Source organism: Hyperoodon ampullatus (genome assembly GCF_949752795.1).
Source record: "Hyperoodon ampullatus genome assembly, chromosome: X".
NCBI lineage: Eukaryota > Metazoa > Chordata > Mammalia > Artiodactyla > Ziphiidae > Hyperoodon > Hyperoodon ampullatus.
The window spans coordinates 44,953,038-44,973,006 of NC_136913.1; the positions used below are offsets into that span (position 1 = coordinate 44,953,038).

Here is a 19,969-nt window from a genome sequence, read left to right on the forward strand (position 1 = left end):
TCTGGAATGGATGAACCAATACAAGAAGGGAAAAGGGCGCAGGTATGGAAGTGAGAAGTGGCTCATAATAGACCCTTAGTACTTGCTATTGAATGAAGGTACAGTTTAAAAGATTGCAGGATGAATATCTGCTGATGTGTGCTAGGTCGAGTGTTGACTTTTTTGTATACGTGCTTTTAGCCTTGCAAAAATACAATATATCCCTGTAAAAACTGAAATACATTCTAAAAATGGAACTATTTTCAAGTCCTGTGATACGTACCAATAGCCCTGCTCCATTTCTTTGAGTGCTTATTTCTTTCTTTAGGCTGCTGCCAATAAGTGAGCCCTCATGAAGCTGTGGTTATCATTAAAGCAGTACTTCAGGGTGCACGAGGTTTCCTTCTATCCTCTTTCCCCTTGTGTCTTTGTTAGTGTTTAACTAATTCACTTAATCAGTTACTGTTCAGCTCCTCAGGGAAATGTCTAATGGCATATTGGTTAGGGATTGAAATAAACATTATTCTCAAATTGGAGTTTCTTTTCTTGTATTTTAAGGGGTTTTCCAGTTTTAAGCATCATGTGATTTTTAGAAAAAAATTAGAAAGTGGTTTCCATAAAGGAAAATGAGCTAAATACATTCATTTATATGCCTCCTCATTCAAGCAGTGTGCTTTTAAACACCCATTAATTAAGTTTTTAGACCTAAGTGTAACTTACCGGGAAAGCTGTTTCAAGGTTGACTTATTTTTCTGACTTGTTTTTTGTACATTTTTTCCCAGACTCGGGCAATCCAGGTTAGCTTTCGGGCGACTTTTATCATTTAAGAGCTAGATGTACTTTAACCTGAATCATTTTCCTGCTAGAGCATTAAATCATTTTAAATATAACTTACTTTGAAGGGCACACTATGCCTTCAAAACTTACCTAAGTTTTACTCTTTTTTTTTGTATAGAGGCAAGAATCTAGAGTTGCCTAATAAGCACCCCAATCTGATATTTAGGGTCGTTGTTTAATTTTACTCTTCTTCCCTTGGTAGAGTATTTACACACCAGAAGCTTAAATCTTTTATTTTAATTACCTTTTTTTTTTTTTTTTTTTTGCGGTACGCGGGCCTCTCACTGTTGTGGCCTCTCCCGTTGTGGAGCACAGGCTCTGGAGGCGCAGGCTCAGTGGCCATGGCTCACGGGCCCAGCCGCTCCGCAGCATGTGGGATCTTCCCGGACCGGAACACGAACCCGTGTCCCCTGCATCGGCAGGCGGACTCTCAACCACTGTGCCACCAGGGAAGCCCCTAATTACCGTTTTTTAAATTGAAGTATAGTTGTTTTACAGTGTTTCAAGTTGTACAGCAAAGTGATTCATATATATATATGTGTGTGTGTGTATATATAATATATATATATTCTTTTTCAAATTTTTTTCCATTATAGGTTATAACAAGATATTGACTGTAGTTCCCTGTGCTATGCAGTAGGTCCTTGTTTATCCAAAGAAGTTTAACTCTTAATACACTGCTTTTTGAAAAGCCTTTTGCGTTTTACTACTCTCTTTGTACCTCAGTAGTTGGTCCTGAATGGAATAATCTCTACTGCCATTCCTGACAACTAAGTTTTATGACATTAATATTTCTTTCTGCTAAGTAATAAAAATGGTAAGAAAGGAAACCAATTGGATGTGGAATAAGACCCACAGCTTAAGCTGTTTGTCATCAAGTCAGATATAGATACCTCTGTGAAAGAGTGCAGTTTCATCCCTCTCATTGGTAAAACCTTAAAAAATTAGTAGTGTCATTGTCATCATCCTTATTATACATTTAAAAATATTTTTTCCAAAGTGGTTGGAAAAATATTTCAAAATCTTTTTTTAAACAACACTGCTCTCTTTTTTAAAAAAATTACTTATTTAAAAAAATAAAATAATTTTTTCCTATTCTAAAAATTATAATGAATATCTTATAATTCCTAGTCCACATTTGTGCCAAATGCTCATTAAGTGGTCTTCCTATGTTGAAAGTTTTAAAAACATTGTTGTACGAGCCACTAATGTGTTAGAAACAGAAAATGATCTGATCAGATCTGTGTTCCCCAAAGATAACTCTGTTTGTCCCCAAATATTAACTTTATCATTGTGGTTTTGTCATAGGATGCATTAAAAATTGGTAAGCATTTCTTTCTCTTATTTCCATAATAATATGTTGACCTGGCAGTCTGTATAAAGAAACATGTGCTAGAGATTACAAATTTGGCAGAGAAGGGAATAGAGGGGTAGAAAAGAGTAAAAGAAATATAATGTCAAATTCTGAATACCAATGCCTCATTTCTTTTTTTTTAAGTTGAAGTATAGTTGATTTACAATGTTGTGTTAGTTTCTAGTGTACAGCAAAGTGATTCATATATATTTTGGGGGGGGGGATGGGAGAGAATTTTACTACATTCACCAAGTTAAAGGACAAGAACATACTGTAAACACAACTTAAAACAATTTAGAATCATAAGCAAAAAGTGAGGTAGACTGACTACTAAAATTCACCAAATTTTGGTTAAGAAAATTTTACAGTAATGAAGTAACACAGGTGCCTCCTTTTCTAAAACATCACAAAAAGCAGTTGCATAAATTACAGCCAAAAAATTGAATACAACAATTCTCATTGTAATTTTAGTGTGTGTGTGTGTGTGTGTGTGTGTGTGTGTGTGTGTGTTCCTTTTCAGATTCTTTTCCCTTATAGGTTATTACAAAATATTGAGTATAGTTCCCTGTGCTACACAGTAGGTCTGTGTTGGTTATCTATTTTATATATAGTAATGTGTATCTGCTAATCCCAAACTCCTAATTTATCCCCCTCTCCTTCCCCTTTAGTAACCATAAGTTTGTTTTCTATGTCTGTGAGTCTGTTTTAATTTTGTAAATAAATTCATTTGTATCATTTTTTAGATTCCATATATAAGTGATATCATATGCTATTTGTCTTTCTCTGAGTTACTTCACTTAGTCTGATAATCTCTAGGTCCACCCATGTTGCTGCAAATCCAGTGCCTCATTTCTTAATCTGAATTGTAATTAAATCTCATTTTAGTATGAGGACTGTGTCATGGCTATCAGCCCTCTAGTTTTCAAAAGAGGTAAATTTACATGGAATAAGAAAGTTCCTCCCCTAGAAGCACTGATGGAGTATTTGAAAAACACATGCACTTTCATCAAAAGTTATTGATGTGGTACTGGTTATGCAATCCAATCACTGTACATTGAAGAACTACACACTTTTTAAGTACCGAAAGAGATAGATAGTATCTTAAAGTATAAAATAATCTAAAAAGATAAAGTAAATCTTATTAAAGTAAGTTAATTCTGTAGTGGTCTTCAGATACTATAGGCAGAATCCTATTGAGTAAAGAATAACTTTGAAGGAGGCTTGTGAGGTTGGCCCTGTCATCCTCTCTAAGTAAGATATACATACTTTTCTAAAAGTGTAATTGTATAAGACAGTCACACTTGGGCCATAGGTTTTGCTTTTTAAGCTTTTTAGTTCTTTGCCACAATACTCTCCATTGCCACTTCATTTTACTTCTCATTAGTGCTAGGTTAGTTCATCAAGAGACTGAGATGTCATCATAGTGATGGACAGACCAAAAGCATGCAGGTTCCATGAAGCACCTCACATTTCCTAAGGTTTTGTTGTACTGACATTTCAGGATGCATTGGGCCTTAAGAACTGATGAGAGTAATCACAACATTTTAAAGCCCTACATTCAAGTCTGATTATTGGAGCACACTGACTAGATTAATGTTCAACAGTGGCTGTCCTGTGGATTCACGTAGGGAGTTCGGAGATGGCAGTTTTTTTCTTTTCTTTTTTCCAGTTCTATTGAGAAATAATTGACATACATCACTGTATAAGTTTAAGGCATACAGGAGGATGCTTTGATTTACATATATTGTGAAATGATTACCACAGTAGGTTCAGCTAACATCCATCTTCTCATATAGATACAATAAAAGGAAAAGAAAGAAGAAAAGAAAAAAGGAAAAAGTTTTCTCCTTGTGATGAGAACTCTTAGGATTTACTCTCTTAACAACTTTCCTATATATCATACAGCAGTGGTAGGTATAGTGAGAGGTGGCAATTTCATTCTTCTTTACTGGACTAGCCTTACTGCACAGTTTATTAAAACCTGCTTAAAAATAGCCTTTGGAATAAGACGAGAGAAGGGAAAGCCTTTGAAACAATGCAACTGTAGTAGTGAATTAATTTTCATGGCTGAAATAGCTACTTTTACTCAGGTTGGATAAATGAGATCAGACTTGATGTTGCTTTCTAGGTAGAGCACTACCACTAACACACCTCATTTTCTTGACTGCTTTCTGAGTGTTCAAAATTACTAGGTGGTATTAAAGAACTGACTTTGTATAGTAAGTTCATATGTGGTTCAGTTTTTCATAATTTACTCTATGATGTGTGCATAGAAAGACATAAAACATGTGTGTACAGTTTAAAGAATAATTATAATGTGAATACTCAGGTAACCCCTGCCCAGATTAAGAAAAATTGCCAGCCTTCCAGAAGCCCCACCCTCACCATGTGCTCCATCTAGATGGCGACCCCCTCTCTCCTTTGGTTTTACTTCTGGCTTTATTGTCTTTACTTCTGTCATTTTCTTGCTTCTCTTTAGAATGTAGTCACTTACATTTATGTCCTAAAACGATATAATTTAGGTTTGGCTGACTTTGAACTTACATGAATAGAATCATGTTATGTGCTCTCTTGTGTCCGGCATCTGTCACTCATTTCACTTATTTAGCTTGTTACGTTTGTGAGATTTTATCTGTTATTAGTATCCAGTGCCCTTTTTAATTAATTTATTTTTATTTATTTATTTATTTATTTTAATGGTACACAGGCCTCTCACTGCTGTGGCCTCTCCCGTTGCGGAGCACAGGCTCCGGATGCGCAGGCTCAGCGGCCATGGCTCACGGGCCCAGCCGCTCCGCGACATGCGGGATCCTCTCAGACCGGGGCACGAACCCGTGTACCCTGCATCGGCAGGTGGACTCTCAACCACTGCACCACCAGGGAATCCCCCAGTGCCCTTTTTAAAAAAGCCTTTCTATATTTGCCTGTCTCGCCTGCCTCGTTTTTTTTTTTTTAAACTTAGGGTCCCTGTAACTCTAAATGCTTTCCGATATTTCTACTTTGCCTTCATAGATTTTCTGCTAAATGAGGTCTGAAAACTAAAACTTTCTGGATCCCAGTTTTCTGAACTGACCTGACTGCCCCAAGTTTGATGACATTTGTTTAGATGAGACTACATCTTTAAGGCTTCTGTGCTCGGTTAAAAATCTTCCTTTCTCCAAGGCTGGTCCAAGGGTCTGGTCACGTGATTCCAACAGTGACATCACATTCTGACCGCCAGGGAACACTGGTGGTTCTTTAGGTGGCGTTTGTTCCTGTGAAAGGCAGAAAATGCAGCAAGTGCCCTTCTAAAGCAGTTCAGACAGGGGCTCCTTCTGTAAAAGCTCCTCAACCTAAATGAGCAAATGCGGGCTGCCAAGGTTATTTCTTCCTTGAGGCAGAAAAAAAGAAAGCTGTGATTGAAGGTAAGCAGACTTGAGCCTGGCCAAGGACCGAATCGTGACCCCAGGGAGAAGGGGATCTGGAGAATCACAAGCAGTCTGTTGTCGGATTCTAATCACCGCCTGCTCTTTTAGAGCTGCCTGACAATTTGCATTTATAATAGGAGACTATCTACAAAGAAGGATGATGCAGTGCTCATGTTACCTAGTGATGTAATAGGATTTTTTCTTTCCTGTTAGGAAGCTTGTTGCAGATCTTCATTTTGTCTTAATATTCTTCCAGCTGGGGGCCTCATTTGATATATAGTGTAACGTTAGGTAACTATTGGGTGCTTTTAAAAATCAGCTTCACAAAATCCTTTGAAAATTTCTCCTGAAAGGAGCACACTTAAACCAGACCAAATTCAATTGAAGCATTAACCTGCTTTAAAAAGTCAGTTTCTGGTTGGTTGGTGTCCTGTGTTCATGTCAGCATTTGTCTTGAGAACTGAAACAGCTTGGTTCCCCCCTGCCCCACATACTTTAGTCTCTTTCTGCCCTCATTTCTCGGCTGGCTGTTTCCCTCCAAGCTCTCAAACAACACACCAGCGTTAATCTTTATCAGTATGCCACTGACATGATAGGAAATGCTGGGCTGGTGATTAAGCAGACAACCATTTTACAGCCAGGTATGCTTGAAGATATGGAAAGGACTTTGGTTAGGGGTTTTAAGATTAACTTGTTCATCTCCTCCACTCCACCCCCACCCCACCCCCACCCTTACTATGATTTGGATTCTGCAGAGCTTTTCCTTTCATGTGTGTGTGTTGCTTGTGAAAGGTACGCTGAACTAGGTAGGTATTCAGGAGACTTAGACTTTGTAAACCAGGTACAACTTGGGTGTTAATTCAAGCTTATCCTTTGAGGGTGCTCAAGTTGTCTGTTAGGAGTTTAGAGTGAAGGTGGGGGTATGGATGGGGGAAGAGGAGGTCAGCTCAGGCCCACTTTGGCCTTCTTCACAGAGGAATTCATCACCAGTCTCGATAGAACTTTGTCCCTGCCAAGGTTGATGCTGCAAATGTGAGCTGTGGCTGGTTGAGTTCATTGATGGCATTACTCTGCATTTTTCCTCATTGTGCATTTGCATGCATTCCTGAATACGATTTTACATTTTATGTTTAATAGTGAAATCTTGTTCCACCAGAGGATTGTGGAAATTTTGAAGAAGTTTGTTAAACAATACTAAGGAACCTTGTGTAAGTGCAACTTCTGAGTTTGAACACTCCTCCCTCATCCCAACTGTTCATCAAACAAACTTGGGTTCAGCTGATATTTATTGGGTCGTGGCTATGTGCTAGACACTGGAGAAGGCAATGGTAAATCAGATAATAAGGCTACCCTCAAAGAGCTTATAGTCTAGAAAAGAAGATAAAGCATTTGCTTAAGTAATTAGAGTAGAAGTGCTAAAAACGAAGCAGGTGAAGGACTGTGATTTTTGGCCAAAAGGATATGTTTCTTCCAGTTGAAGGATCAGGGAGGGACATGTCATCTCTGAGCCATACACTTTTCTTTAAATCTCTACTTGGAAATCTTAGACTGTCCTGGCATACTCAGTAAAAGTTTCCACAAACCCATGGCATCAGGAATCAAAGTCTTATATCTATGGAAGGGAAATATGTACATTCCAACCAGCTTAACTCTAGAAGAGACCTACATGCTTTCTTTGGAGTCCCCACTCAGGCAAAAGCCACCTCTGAGGATGGAATTACTGCCTTATAAATGTAAAATGGTTTCTGACTTGATTTGTCTGCAAAGACCTTTGACCCTTTTGTCTTCATCCTAGAACAGAAACTGAAATACCTAAGCTGCTCCAAGCTCCTGTTTTTTGTTTCACAAATCGTTTCCCACTGAACTTCAACCCCTGTCAATTCTCCCTTTGTACTGTGGCTCTCATACGTCCCTTTCCATTCACACTGCCTTGAGATGCTCATCATTTTGTGCCTAAGCCACAGAAACTTCTGAATGTGATGGATGTTCCTACCGGGTGATTATTCTGCTTTATCAGCACACCCTAACAGTAGTCATCTGATAGTTTAAGGGCTCACCTCTTGGTGCTCAGAAAAGAGGTATTAAAAATGTCCAGAGTGTCTGAAGTACTAATGTCTGTTTTCTGTTCAATCCAGAGGACAAGTCATACAATGGTGGAGGAATAGGTTCTTCAAATAGGATGATGGACTTCTTGGAGGAGCCAATCCCTGGTGTGGGGACCTATGATGATTTCAATACAATTGATTGGGTGAGAGAGAAGTCTCGAGACCGGGATAGGCACCGAGAGGTAAGACGAAAGATGCATTGTGAGTGAGTGTTAGGAAACTTCAGGAGAAGAAGTTGAAGATATAGATTCTTTATACGTATTCTTTCCCTCAACCCTGGATGTGGCTGAATCTGTTTTCTGTTGGACATGTAGGGTTTATTTTTAATATATTTTTATTTTTAAGGTATCTTATATATGATTTTGAAAAGAATTTATATTTAATGATGATTTATCTCCCGATAGTAAGTGGTTGAAAAGGATCCTTGGGTATAAATGCCTGTACAGAGAGGTGAAAACAAAGTTGGTGGGAGGAACCAAATTAAATTTCAAAGATCTTCCTTCCCCATCTCATCTCTCTTTTATGGTTTCCCCTTGAAGCAGGATTTTTACACCTAAGAAAAGTAAATGGGCTCTTTTTAAAGGAATAAAGGGAAAAAAAATCTCAGAGCTGTAGTGTTTACTGAAGCTTACAGGGTAAACCCGTGATTATAGCTCTTTTACAACCATAAAACCAAAGCAAATTTATGCATTCAACTCACACGAAACCACAAGACCAATCAAATTCAGATCAATGACATTAATATGTTAGGTGATAGATGGTACTTATAGCTATGGCCCAGTTTGTTTTGAATATGACAAGAGAATCTCCCTACTTTTCTCTTTTCAAAGTACTGTGAAAACTTCTCAGAGCAGTCCGCCAAGGTCATTTGCCTTTAACTTATTGCTGTGTATCATTTAAATCAGGGAATCGCAATTTCTAGTTTGTGTCAGGAGCACATAGAGAGCTTATTCAAAAGGTAGGGCCCCAGCCCCAGTCATCCTGATTCAGTAGGGAACATTTCTTCAGCCAACAGTAAGTATGATTATTTTTTCTTTCTTACTATTTCTGCTTTGATTCCAAATTTAAAATTCGATTTTTAAGTTGACTCCATTCTCTCCTGAATTCATGATTTCCTCCTCTCAGACCTGAGTGAATCTCCTGAGCAGTCAGGTTCAGATCACTTTTCATTCCCTTCCGAGCTCCTGACTGGCTTTCTCAAGACCACCTAAACCCAGGAGTCAGGTTGTCCCAGGTACAGGTTTTGAGAAATTTCTTTGTAGTCCTTGGATTTGTCATAATCCCATAGAGTTTTCTTCTCCTAACTCAAAAAGGTGATCTCTATAAAACATTCTGTTTTTTATAAGATTCCTGCTGTTTGGGAACATACACACATATTCTTTCTGTTATATCAATTCATCAGGCAGCCTTTAAAATATAGAATCTTACGGCTTTAGAATTTTTGCTATCTGTATTCAGAGTTCAGTTTGTCACCATTTGCTTATTCAACATGTTACTCAGATTGTGAAAGCCACCTGTGATATGACAAGGGCACATTTCCCATTATATCAAAATGGTTGCATCTGAGACACATTATATCAGCTAATAATAATTTAAAATCAATTAAAATGTGTTTATCAAATGTTCAAAGGTGACCTTTTTTTAGCATTAACTGTTCATCATCTGAATGGAAACACTGTCATAGGGAAAAGTGTCACCTCATCTACTTTCAGCACTTAAATTGGAAACTTAAAGTTATAAGTCAAAATGAAATTTTAAACTGCTTTTAAAATTTTATAATAATTTATTACTTGTGATGTCACTGCAGATCAAGATGGGGTAGCTAACTTACAGTTTCAAAGATAAGAAATAGAGGTACAGGGCTTCCCTGGTGGCGCGGTGGTTGAGAGTCCGCCTGCCGATGCAGGGGACACGGGTTCGTGCCCCGGTCCAGGAAGATCCCACATGCCGCAGAATGGCTGGGCCCGTGAGCCATGGCCGCTGAGCCTGCACGTCCAGAGCCTGTGCTCCGCAACGGGAGAGGCCACAGCAGTGAGAGGCCCACGTGCCGCAAAAAAAAAAAAAGAAAGAAAGAAATAGAGGTACAGAGAAGGAGGAAGTACTAATGACAAAGCTGTTAGAATGCTTGGTTTTGAAGTGTGGGCACTGAAGGGTTAAATTGACAAGGCTAGGACCTAAAAGGTAAAAGTTTCTGCACCTCTTGAAAGCTGCAGATATTCCCAGCAGGTTTTTGAAAATGAAAAAGATCATCCCTGATATCATTTCGCATCTGTGATCACTGTACAGTAAGAGGTTTGTGGTATCAAGTCTTGGAATTTGCCTGACCTGAAGCACAGCCCCAGGTAGAAAACCACAAATTGTACTTTTAACCCCTCAAATAAGCCCGTGTTTGTTTATTCTTTGAAAAACAATCAAACTATTTGCTGTGAGTCAAGAGACCATCTTTGGACTCTCTGATGTCCAGGCTAGAAAGAAACCGCTGCAGTAAGCAAAACAGATTGATGTTATAAGAATTTAGCAGCTAATAGGGAAGTCCTGAATAAGGTACTTGCAGACATTGCAATACTGGAGATGAAGGTGGGGTTCAGTAAGACAGGGTTCAATAAAGCTCAAAGTTCGTGGTGGCGTTGGTTCAGCCAAAGATTTGAGAAGTAACTCTAAATTGGACTCTGTTCCCAATGAATAGGTTTATCTTTGTGTTTCTTTATCGCACATTTTGAGGTAAAAAAGCAAAAGTGTGTGTAGAATGTATCAATGTTTTCTCATTTCTCCCTAGATTACCAATAAAAGCAAGGAGTCAACATGGGCCTTAATTCACAGTGTGAGCGATGCTTTTTCTGGCTGGTTGTTGATGCTACTTATTGGGCTTTTATCAGGTATGGTAAACCATGTTAGCTTTCTAAACAAATCTCCTAAAATTGTGGTGTGCCCCTCTCCCGAGTCATGAACTGAATTGAATGCTGTGCTTTACTGTTTTCCTACATGAACGGAATTGCTCATGGACCTTTGGGAAGCTTGATGTCCCCGTCTATAAAGAGATACTAATACCTCATCTCCTTCCTTAAATAAATGAGGTTAAATGAGGAAATGCATTTAAGCGCATTTGTATGCTATAAAATATTGTATCCAGTTTAAGGTGCTGTTAGTACTGCCTTTTGGTGCTTGTCTTGAGGAAGAACCTTTCTATTAGAGACAGGTTTTTTTTGTTTGTTTTTTGTTTTTGTTTTTTTGCCGTGCCGCGTGGCTTGCAGGATCTTGATCCCCGACCAGGGATTGAACCCGTGCCCTAGCAGTGAAAGCGCTGAGTCCTAACCACTGGACAGCCAGGGAATTCCCTTTTTTTTTTAACATATTAGTAAGCATGGGGTTTAGGAAAGAACATGTAGAAGAGGACTTCCTGAGAGATTTTTGTAGCTATTTCTTAAATATATACTCTCTCATTTGGGAGTAAAGAAAAGCATATAAGATACGGCTTATACCCTTAGGGAGCCTAAATTCTTACTCTTTCATGGTGGCTGAGGACTGGGATGGTACCACCTTTTCCTATCTTCTCCATCAACCTCCTAAGCCACTCCAAATAATATATAATCTTAACCAGGAATAGCACACTTGCTATGCAATACAGCTTTAAAGCAGGTTCCCAAGCGGGCTTCCCCTCCCATGGGGAAAGCAGAAAGCCAAGAATACCAGGCAGAGATGCTGAGACTTATATCCTTGTGGCATTAGAAGATGGGCCTAGGAAGATTTAGAATATTGAGCTAAAATAAAAGGTGGGAAATTGGATGGCGGTTGGGATGGAATGGTAGTTAATAGCACAGGCTCTACTTTATGGCTACCTGGATTTGAATCCCAGCCCCACCACTTGCTAGTTTTGTGACTTCAGGCAAGTTTCTTAACCCTTGGAAGCTTTAGTTTACTGACTTGTAAAATGGGGATAATAAGAGTACCTATATTACAAGTTTGTTGCAAGAACTGAATGAAATACAGCGATACAGCACTCAACACAGTGCCCAGTTGTTCACAATGCTGTTGCTACCTAGAGATAATTCATGAGCCATGGAGTATAAAATGATCACAGCAAATGGGAAATGGTTCATCCATAGCAGAGTTTTCAAAGATTATCTAGGCTAGGGGTCAGCAAGCCTTTTCTGTAAAGGGCCAAATAGTAAATATTTTAGGATTTGTGGGCCAAATGGTCTGTATAGCAAGAATGTAGCCATAGAAAGTAGGAAAATAAACGAGCTGGACTGTGACCAAGAAAAACTCTATTTAAAAACACAGAGGCAGATTTGACCCTCGGGCCATAGTTTGCCAACCCATGGTCTAGGGTGTTAATGATGTCCCTTTTCTGGCTCGCACAGAAGAGAGACGTGGTCTGGACAATTTAGAGCTGGCTCATAGTAGACTGAGTGGTCTGTAATGTCAAGTATTGCACAGAAGCTGACAAGAAGGAAGGGGGCTGAGAAAAGGTTATGTAGTTTAGCAGTTAGGAGGATACCAGTGACCTTGAAAAAGCATCTCAGATAAATATGAGGAGCCAGATGTCTTTCTTTTTTTTTTCTTGGCTGCGCCACGCGGCTTACAGAATCTTAGTTCCCCTACCAGGGATTGAACCCAGGCCCCTTCAGTGAAAGCGCCGAGTCCTAACCACTGGATTACCAGGGAGTACCCAGGAGCCAGATTTCAAGGGAAGGCAACCATTGTAGAAGTTTTGGGGATACTGGGTAGTCACTGGAAGGAACAGAAGCTTGAAATGGTAGCATGGACAAGGGGAAGCATTTCATTCTTTAGGGCAGGGGAAACCTGCTAATATTTGTAACCAGGGAGGAAAGAGCCAATTGGGAAAAGAAGGAGAAGGAGATGTAGACGGGAAGATGGGATGGAGGGTACCAGTGTTAGGTAGAATAAGACATGCACGCGTGAAACAACCAGAGAATTAGCCAAACTCTTTAACATCGTGTTAGTTTTCTGAATCCAGGCAGTAAGTGCAATAGGAGTTAGAAGGAAGAGACGGCGGGAACTGGAGTGGCCAAGAGTAGGTGTCAAACAATTTGTTAGATTTGACTAGGTTATTCAAATATGTAAATAACTAAGAGAGTGTGTTAGCACTCTTATAGCACCTACCAAAACATACACATGACATGGCCTCCAGCCTGTTGGAACGTAGGCGTAATATCCTCAACTTTTTAATGTATGTCTTGTCACTAGGTGGTCAGTGAATATTTTTCTTTCCCTCATACACACAGGGTATTTTGTTTTTAAGCATTGGAGAGCAACAATAGAAGCAGTGTGTCAGAATGCAGGAACAGTCTCGGAATTCAGGGGCTGTGAATTTTATGATGTCTTTGCTATTTCCCTAAAGCACGATTCTAGACCATTTAATTTCTTTATGCCAGCGTTTCTTCATCTGGACAGCAGAAATGATGAGAAGGGCAGAATTGAAAGTACTATAACTATCTTAACCCTATCAGTCTATTAGCCACAGTGCATTAGTCCCCATTCATTTTCTCATGATTTTCTTTGAGGAACGTTCTGTATAAAATACTATTTGCTCCTTGTCACTAAGAAAACTTCAGGATGTTCACATCCTAGGCTCAGGAGGCTTCAGCCTACCTACAGCTTCATCTAATCTTCCATGTACATCACAGTTTGTGCTTTTATAACTTCAGTTCCCTTAGCCTAGAATGCCTTCCTGCCACCGCTCAAATTCCCTCGCCGCTGGAGCCAAATCGGTATGGAGACTGAGCCCTTTTCCTCATAGTCTTCATCAACTGCCCTTGGCAAGCCATCTCAAATAAATATCATATAATATTCTTCAACATGGGCAATTCACAGTTTCTCAGTTTTATGTATAAAGTGAGAATAAAATAAACTTTAAGAAACTTGACCATCTTTATGGATCGGTATTCATCAACTCTAAGTCAAAGCAGAGTCTTTGCCAGGGGAAGCAGCTAAAAGTCAAATCCACTCGCCCCTTGCTCCCACCCAACTACTTTGCTCTCCTCTAAGTTTCCCATATACAATAAAGATCCTGCACACACAGTGTTTAATGCAGACAATGTTGTTGTTGTTGTTGTTTTCCCCTTTTGAACAGGCATTTAATAACAGGTAAAATCCATTAGAGATAAAAGGTGAAAAGCAAGCAGACAGAGAATCAGAAGGAGGTTGCAAATAGAATGAGAAAGTATATACTTGTCCATCATTTTGATTCCTTTTCCCTTATTTTCTCTTACAACTGTGGCCTTTCCTTCCCTCCCCTCAAATCAGGTTCCCTAGCTGGCTTGATAGACATCTCTGCTCACTGGATGACAGACTTAAAAGAAGGTATATGCACAGGGGGAATCTGGTTTAACCATGAACACTGTTGCTGGAACTCCCAGCATGTCACCTTTGAAGACAGAGACAAATGCCCAGAGTGGAATAGCTGGTCCCAGCTTATCATCAGCACGAATGAGGTAACACGTAGTGAAGATTTCTGAACCACTGATTTAATTATTCATACATTTACTTCATTTTTTATACTGTCCTCGTGGCAATTGTGGAATCTTCCTTTATTTTCCTTTTCATGAAAAGGGGAACCAGTGCCAGCTGCCTTTCTCTGTGGTTTAAGTGCAGCCCTATTTCTATCTCTTCTGACATGTGGAGTTGTTTGATGCTTACACAACAACTTAAAATGTTTTGCTTGTTTTAAACAAGCCTGATGTTTCTTCTTAGTTATTAGTACACCGTGTGACTGAATCTTTCTCTAGTTTTTTCTGTGGAAATGTCAGAGTCAGCCAACAGGTAAGCTATCATTTCTAACAAAGGATGGAATGGGTTAAAAATGTGTTTAGGCGATTTTTCCCTGAGCATTGCATTAGAACATTAAAAAAATTATGATACATTCCATAGCAAAATAACAGAAACCCAGGAATAAAATTGCCCATACATTTTGAGACTAAATTAAAATTTTCATTTGTCTTTGTCTTTTAGCATATCTTTTTGGATGTAAAAGTAACTTTGTTTTCTGGTTCCTTACCTTTCTCTTACCATTTGGTTTGTATGTTAGATCTCTCCTACTAAACACGAAAGCACACAAAACAACTCTCAACTCCCAATTCCACTCTGGCTTCCACCAACTAAAACAGGTACTATCTCAGCTCACTCCTCATCTGCTCTGTTGGTTAAGTGAGGGGGAGAAGACTAGGATGTTTGTTTGTACTTTTAAAATTTATTTTCGTACCTATTTTGGTCCACAGACAATTTGAAATGGCACACCCCCCACAGATTCAGTGAAGGTAAAAGAAGGATAAGAAAATAATAAAGTCAGAAATAAGGGTGTTTATGTACATACATCTGACTGTGCATATTGGCTTGGGTTAGCTACATACTATATGTGTGAGAGGGTTTAAGTCTGTGCTTCTCAGACTGGGGTTAGGTCAGCGTACCAGAGGGTATGTTGAAACCTCAGGATACATGCTATGTGCTTTCCCAGAATATCAGTTTTTCCTGATCAGTATTTGGAAGAAAATTTTTTCAAAAATTAAATGTAAACAATCATTAAAAAGGAATGCAAAAGTCCTATGTTTAAGATAAAACAGAATATCTATTTCAGCTCTGCTCTGGGTACCCCACCCCCTATCCTCTCTCCTAGATTAGAAGTATGTACTTGGGTAGAAAAGTTTGAGAAGCTCCAGATTTAGGGTGAGTCTGTGTTTGTGTGTGTGTGTGTGTGTGTGTGTGTGTGTGTGTAGTTCTCCACAGTTTTAGCACATGCGTAGATTTGTGTAGCCACCACCACAATCAAGATGCAGAACTACTGTTCCATCACAACAAGGCTCCCCCATGCTACTCCTTGAGAGCTGTGTGCATGTGTTTAAGTGTTCCAACCATAACTTTCAAACGAGCTGGAGATTTGCACAAGTGACAACTTTCTCTGGCCCTCCTTTTAATGAATGAAATTCTTGCCTGGGGAAACAGTCTTCTAGGTTTTAAGAAGAGTTCTCCTGCCAAGAACTTGACCTCCTGGTCTCTGCCTCTAGTCAGTTTCAGCTACTTCCCCTTTCCCTCCCTTTTCCTCTTTGTCTCCTACTTCTAGAGTATTCTTCCTCCCTAGCTACATTCTAAAGGCCAAGAGAGAGCAATTATTTGTTCCTCTGAGGGACTAAAGTAATGGGAAACCTGTGTCAAAATTATAACTCAGAAAAAACCTGAGCATTTTGGTTCTCCTTGTCTAGGTCAATGAATTATTTTGATAGTGTTTTAGGTTTTAAAAAGTCGAAAGTCCCTTGAGTTTTGTATTTCATGTAATTTGAGTGAGTTTCAACTTCAAATGTTTCTATGAGCAAGCATCATCTGGTAGTGTTCAAAATATCTTTTTTTGTAAGGCATAGCTATTTTGCGAGCCCTTTAATGTTGGTGAATGCTTGCTAGTGGTCAAAATTAGATTTCTGGCAGATTTCGTTATAATAGGGGGATAGTCTCATAAGTATATTCTCTCCATTTTTAAAAATAGCTGTTGCTGTTTTATTCTTTGCGATATCTGACATCTCACGGATTTTGTTTGATGGTCAGAGCCCAAAACTTTCTACTGCATTTTCTTGTTGCCACTCAGCAACTACACCTTTGCTACAACAGTGGCAAAATTCTCTCAAAGATGTGGTCGTCTCTACAGAATGTCATTGCTTATTTTAAGAAAAACACCCAAGAATTTTAGATACTCTAACCTATGAGAATTTGACACCAAGGTAGGTAGTAGGCAAGGATGAATTTAATGGAACTCTGGAGCCAGTCTTCTCTTCTAATGTGTAGTCAAGGTTCAGCCATTCCAATAAAAGGGCTGTTAAGACTCTTAATGAAATTGACATAGTATCATATATATTTGACTACAAAATCTATCAAAGCACTCATATAGAAAGTGAATTTGCTTCTTCGTTCTTGTCCATCCTTAGAAGGCTTTGTCAGTGTCCTCTGGGTGTAACAAAGCCTCTCATTTTCAGTAGCAAGTGGGCTGACAGTTGCTTTGCTGACAGTCTGGGAAGGAACATCTTGAGCAATTTAATACTGTTTTTTTTTTTTCTTTCTGACCTCCTCTCCTGAAAACCCATTACTCAGAAGAGCTGCATGCCTCACTGAGGCTGTCTGGGCTAAAACAAGCGTCTTTCTTTTTCCCCTGTTCCAGGGAGCCTTTGCTTACATAGTCAATTACTTCATGTATGTCCTCTGGGCTCTCCTATTTGCCTTCCTTGCCGTATCTCTTGTCAAGGTGTTCGCACCGTACGCCTGTGGCTCCGGAATCCCTGAGGTGAGTCTCTAAAATGGTTTATAAATGGTAACAATAATGAATCCTTTTTAGTTAAAATGATTTAATATGTATTCCAGCACATACCACAGTTGACTATCAAGCAGGATCAGATCACGAGGCAATCTAGGGCCTCTCTAGATCTTCCCTTAAGTCTCCTCCCAGGCTGGGCTACCTGGACATTAAAGGGAGTTGAGGGACTTCCTGGTGGGGCAGTGGTTAAGAATCCACCTGCCAATGCAGGGGACACAGGTTTGATCCCTGGTCCGGGAAGGTCCCACATGCCATGGAGCAACTAAGCCCATGTGCCACAACTACTGAGCCTGCGCTCTAGAGCCTGAGAGCCACAACTACTGAGCCCGCATGCCACAACTACTGAAGCCTGTGCGCCTAGAGCCCATACTCCGCAACAAGAGAAGCCACTACAATGAGAAGCCTGTGCACCGCAACAAAGAGTAGCCCCTGCTCGCCGCAACTAGAGAGAGCCTGAGCACAGCAACAAAGACCTTATGCAGCCATAAATAAATATTTTAAAAATAAATAAATAGAGGGAGTTGATTCCTAGCCTCCTCCGGGTTCCTGGTGAACCAGGCCCCTGAAGACCTCCCTGACTCCCTAACCAAGAAGCTCCTAGGGTAGATCCCAGGCTTCTGGTCTGAAAAAATAGTGGTATTGTCAACTTTGTTAGAGCAGAAGAAATAAAACTGTTTTGCTACATTTCCTGCAATATGATTTGGGCTAGAAGGAGGGTGACTAAAACCCTATTTCTAAGTACTTTTGGTTTAGATTGCTTGACAGTGACTGAAACCACAGAGATTTTAGGTTACCTGGATGACCTTGCCTCCTCTCTGTTTCCTGACCAAGTCATAGTTACAGATTCCTTGGTAGAGAGTCAAGGCTATACTAGCCTGTAAGGATTAAGTAAGGGAACCACCCTCCATCTCTGCCGCCCCTTCTCCATACAGTGCACTCTCATACTTACAATACTACCTTGCCCAGCTATCACATGGGCAAAAAGAAAAAAAGGAACATGAAAGTTTAAAGAACATTTCTCACTTTCTTGGGCTGCTAGGCTCCCTCCCAAACTGGGATCACTGTGGGTCAAGCATTTATATATCAGTTGTTTTCAAAAGGTGCAGTTTCTATAATGAGGACCAGATTTATTGCTTGTTAGCCTTGTTTCCTTACTTAGTCTGTATTCAATCTCTCTGTGTTTGACCTGCAGATAAAAACTATCTTGAGTGGTTTCATTATTAGGGGCTATTTGGGTAAGTGGACCCTGATTATCAAAACCATAACACTGGTGCTGGCAGTGTCATCTGGCCTGAGCTTGGGCAAAGAGGGCCCCCTAGTGCACGTGGCTTGCTGCTGTGGGAACATCCTGTGCCACTGCTTCAACAAATACAGGAAGAATGAAGCCAAACGCAGAGAGGTAATAACAACGGCCTTAATAGTCTCTTTTTTGGTGAGAGCATAAATGGTACAACCTTAGGGATGAGAGTTGAGGGATTCTACCAGTGTTAATGCAAATGCCCTTTGACCCAGCAGTTCCACTTCTAGAAATTTATCCTACAGACATCCTACCATGTGTGCACAAAGGTGTATAGGATAGACAGTGAAGCATCTGTCAACATCGTGAAAAACGGAAGCAATCAAAATGTCCATCAATGGGGGACTGATTAAATAAACAATATTCTGTCCATACTCTAGAATACTGTGCAACTGTTAAAAAGAATGAGATAATGCTATGTATACTCACATGGAATGATGGCTATAAAATACCATTAAACTTTTAGAAGCCAATCTCAGAATAATGTGTATAGTAAAAATCAGTTAGTGTTTTTGAAAAGTAGGTATATATGCACCTAGAAAGAAAATGGCTGGAAAGTGGTTTCACCCCAAACTGTTAAAAAATGTCTACCTCTGGTGAGGGGGAAAGTGAGGGAGAAGTAAGGACGTCAACTTTTATTATGTATAATTCTATACAAGCGTGTGCTATTTCTAGGACAAAATAAGTACAAAACTAATGGAAGATTATTTTAAAAGAAAGTTGTTTATCCCTGTGAAAGAATATAAAATTCAGCATGTGTTTCAGATGCCAGCTTTTCCATCTTTTATTTCTACATAACAGCACGCTGCATTGGTTTCTCTCTGTATTGGATCTCTCTCTCCCTGTCTTCTGGCTCAACCCCGCTAAATTAACCCCGCTGCAGCATCTCTATAGTTGTTCTCGTGTTTATACAGTTGTTAATGTATGTCATTTTGAGGAGGAAGCACATTTTTTTAAAAGTTCCAAGTCATTGGTTACTTTTGTCCTGCTATAATTAAGGATTTAAGAAAATGGTTCTTGCTCTATTTTCCTTGAATTACAAAGAAATCACATATGGAATGGGTCGAGACCAAGGTCATTTCATTAGAAAGGATTTTTCACAAAATTGGAACCTAATGATTTTGTTCTGAAAACAAAACAAAACAAAATTCACTGTAAGACTCGGAAGGAAACTCAAACATGTTGAAATTTCAAATATGGAATACATTTTGATAGTTCAAGGGGGAAAGTTCCTGGCAGGAGAGTTAGGCTAGCAGGAGAGAGAGGGGGATATCTGAGTAGGTTGTTTAGCTATCTGTCAAATTTAGAGGGACATAAAGGCAGTATTAAATTAGTGAGGTTGTTAGACAGGAGTAATGTATAACAGAAGCTAAAGACATGAAAAAAAAAACATTTTAACTGTCAAGAGTAAAGTGTTGATTGTTGCTGGTTTTGCATAGGTAGAGGTAACTTTGAAACTGTAGATTGTTGGTTACTTTCATTCCATAAAAATTGGCATTTTTGTTCAAATAGTTCTTTATAAAATAAGAGAGGAGTTTGATCTGGCTGTTGCTCTGTACAGATGTCATATATATTTCTAACTAAACTCATGAATATTTGAATATGTCATTCAGTTCCTATTGCTTATTCAGACTTTGCAGTTGTTTTTTCCTGTTGTTCTCACCATCAGCAGTAACC

At 39.4% G+C, this 19,969-nt stretch overlaps 1 protein-coding gene across 1 annotated transcript in view; it reads left to right on the forward strand.

The window, feature by feature from the left end:
* CLCN5 (chloride voltage-gated channel 5) overlaps window positions 1-19,969 on the forward strand; it is a gene marked incomplete at both ends in the record, with an annotated part of 40,511 nt that overhangs the window by 12,178 nt on the left and 8,364 nt on the right. The window contains 5 exons of the mRNA XM_079727177.1: window positions 7,713-7,864; window positions 10,459-10,558; window positions 13,950-14,137; window positions 16,843-16,965; window positions 18,188-18,394. Coding sequence (XP_079583303.1) covers window positions 7,713-7,864; window positions 10,459-10,558; window positions 13,950-14,137; window positions 16,843-16,965; window positions 18,188-18,394 — 770 coding nt within the window. The remainder of the gene's footprint in view (window positions 1-7,712; window positions 7,865-10,458; window positions 10,559-13,949; window positions 14,138-16,842; window positions 16,966-18,187; window positions 18,395-19,969) is intronic.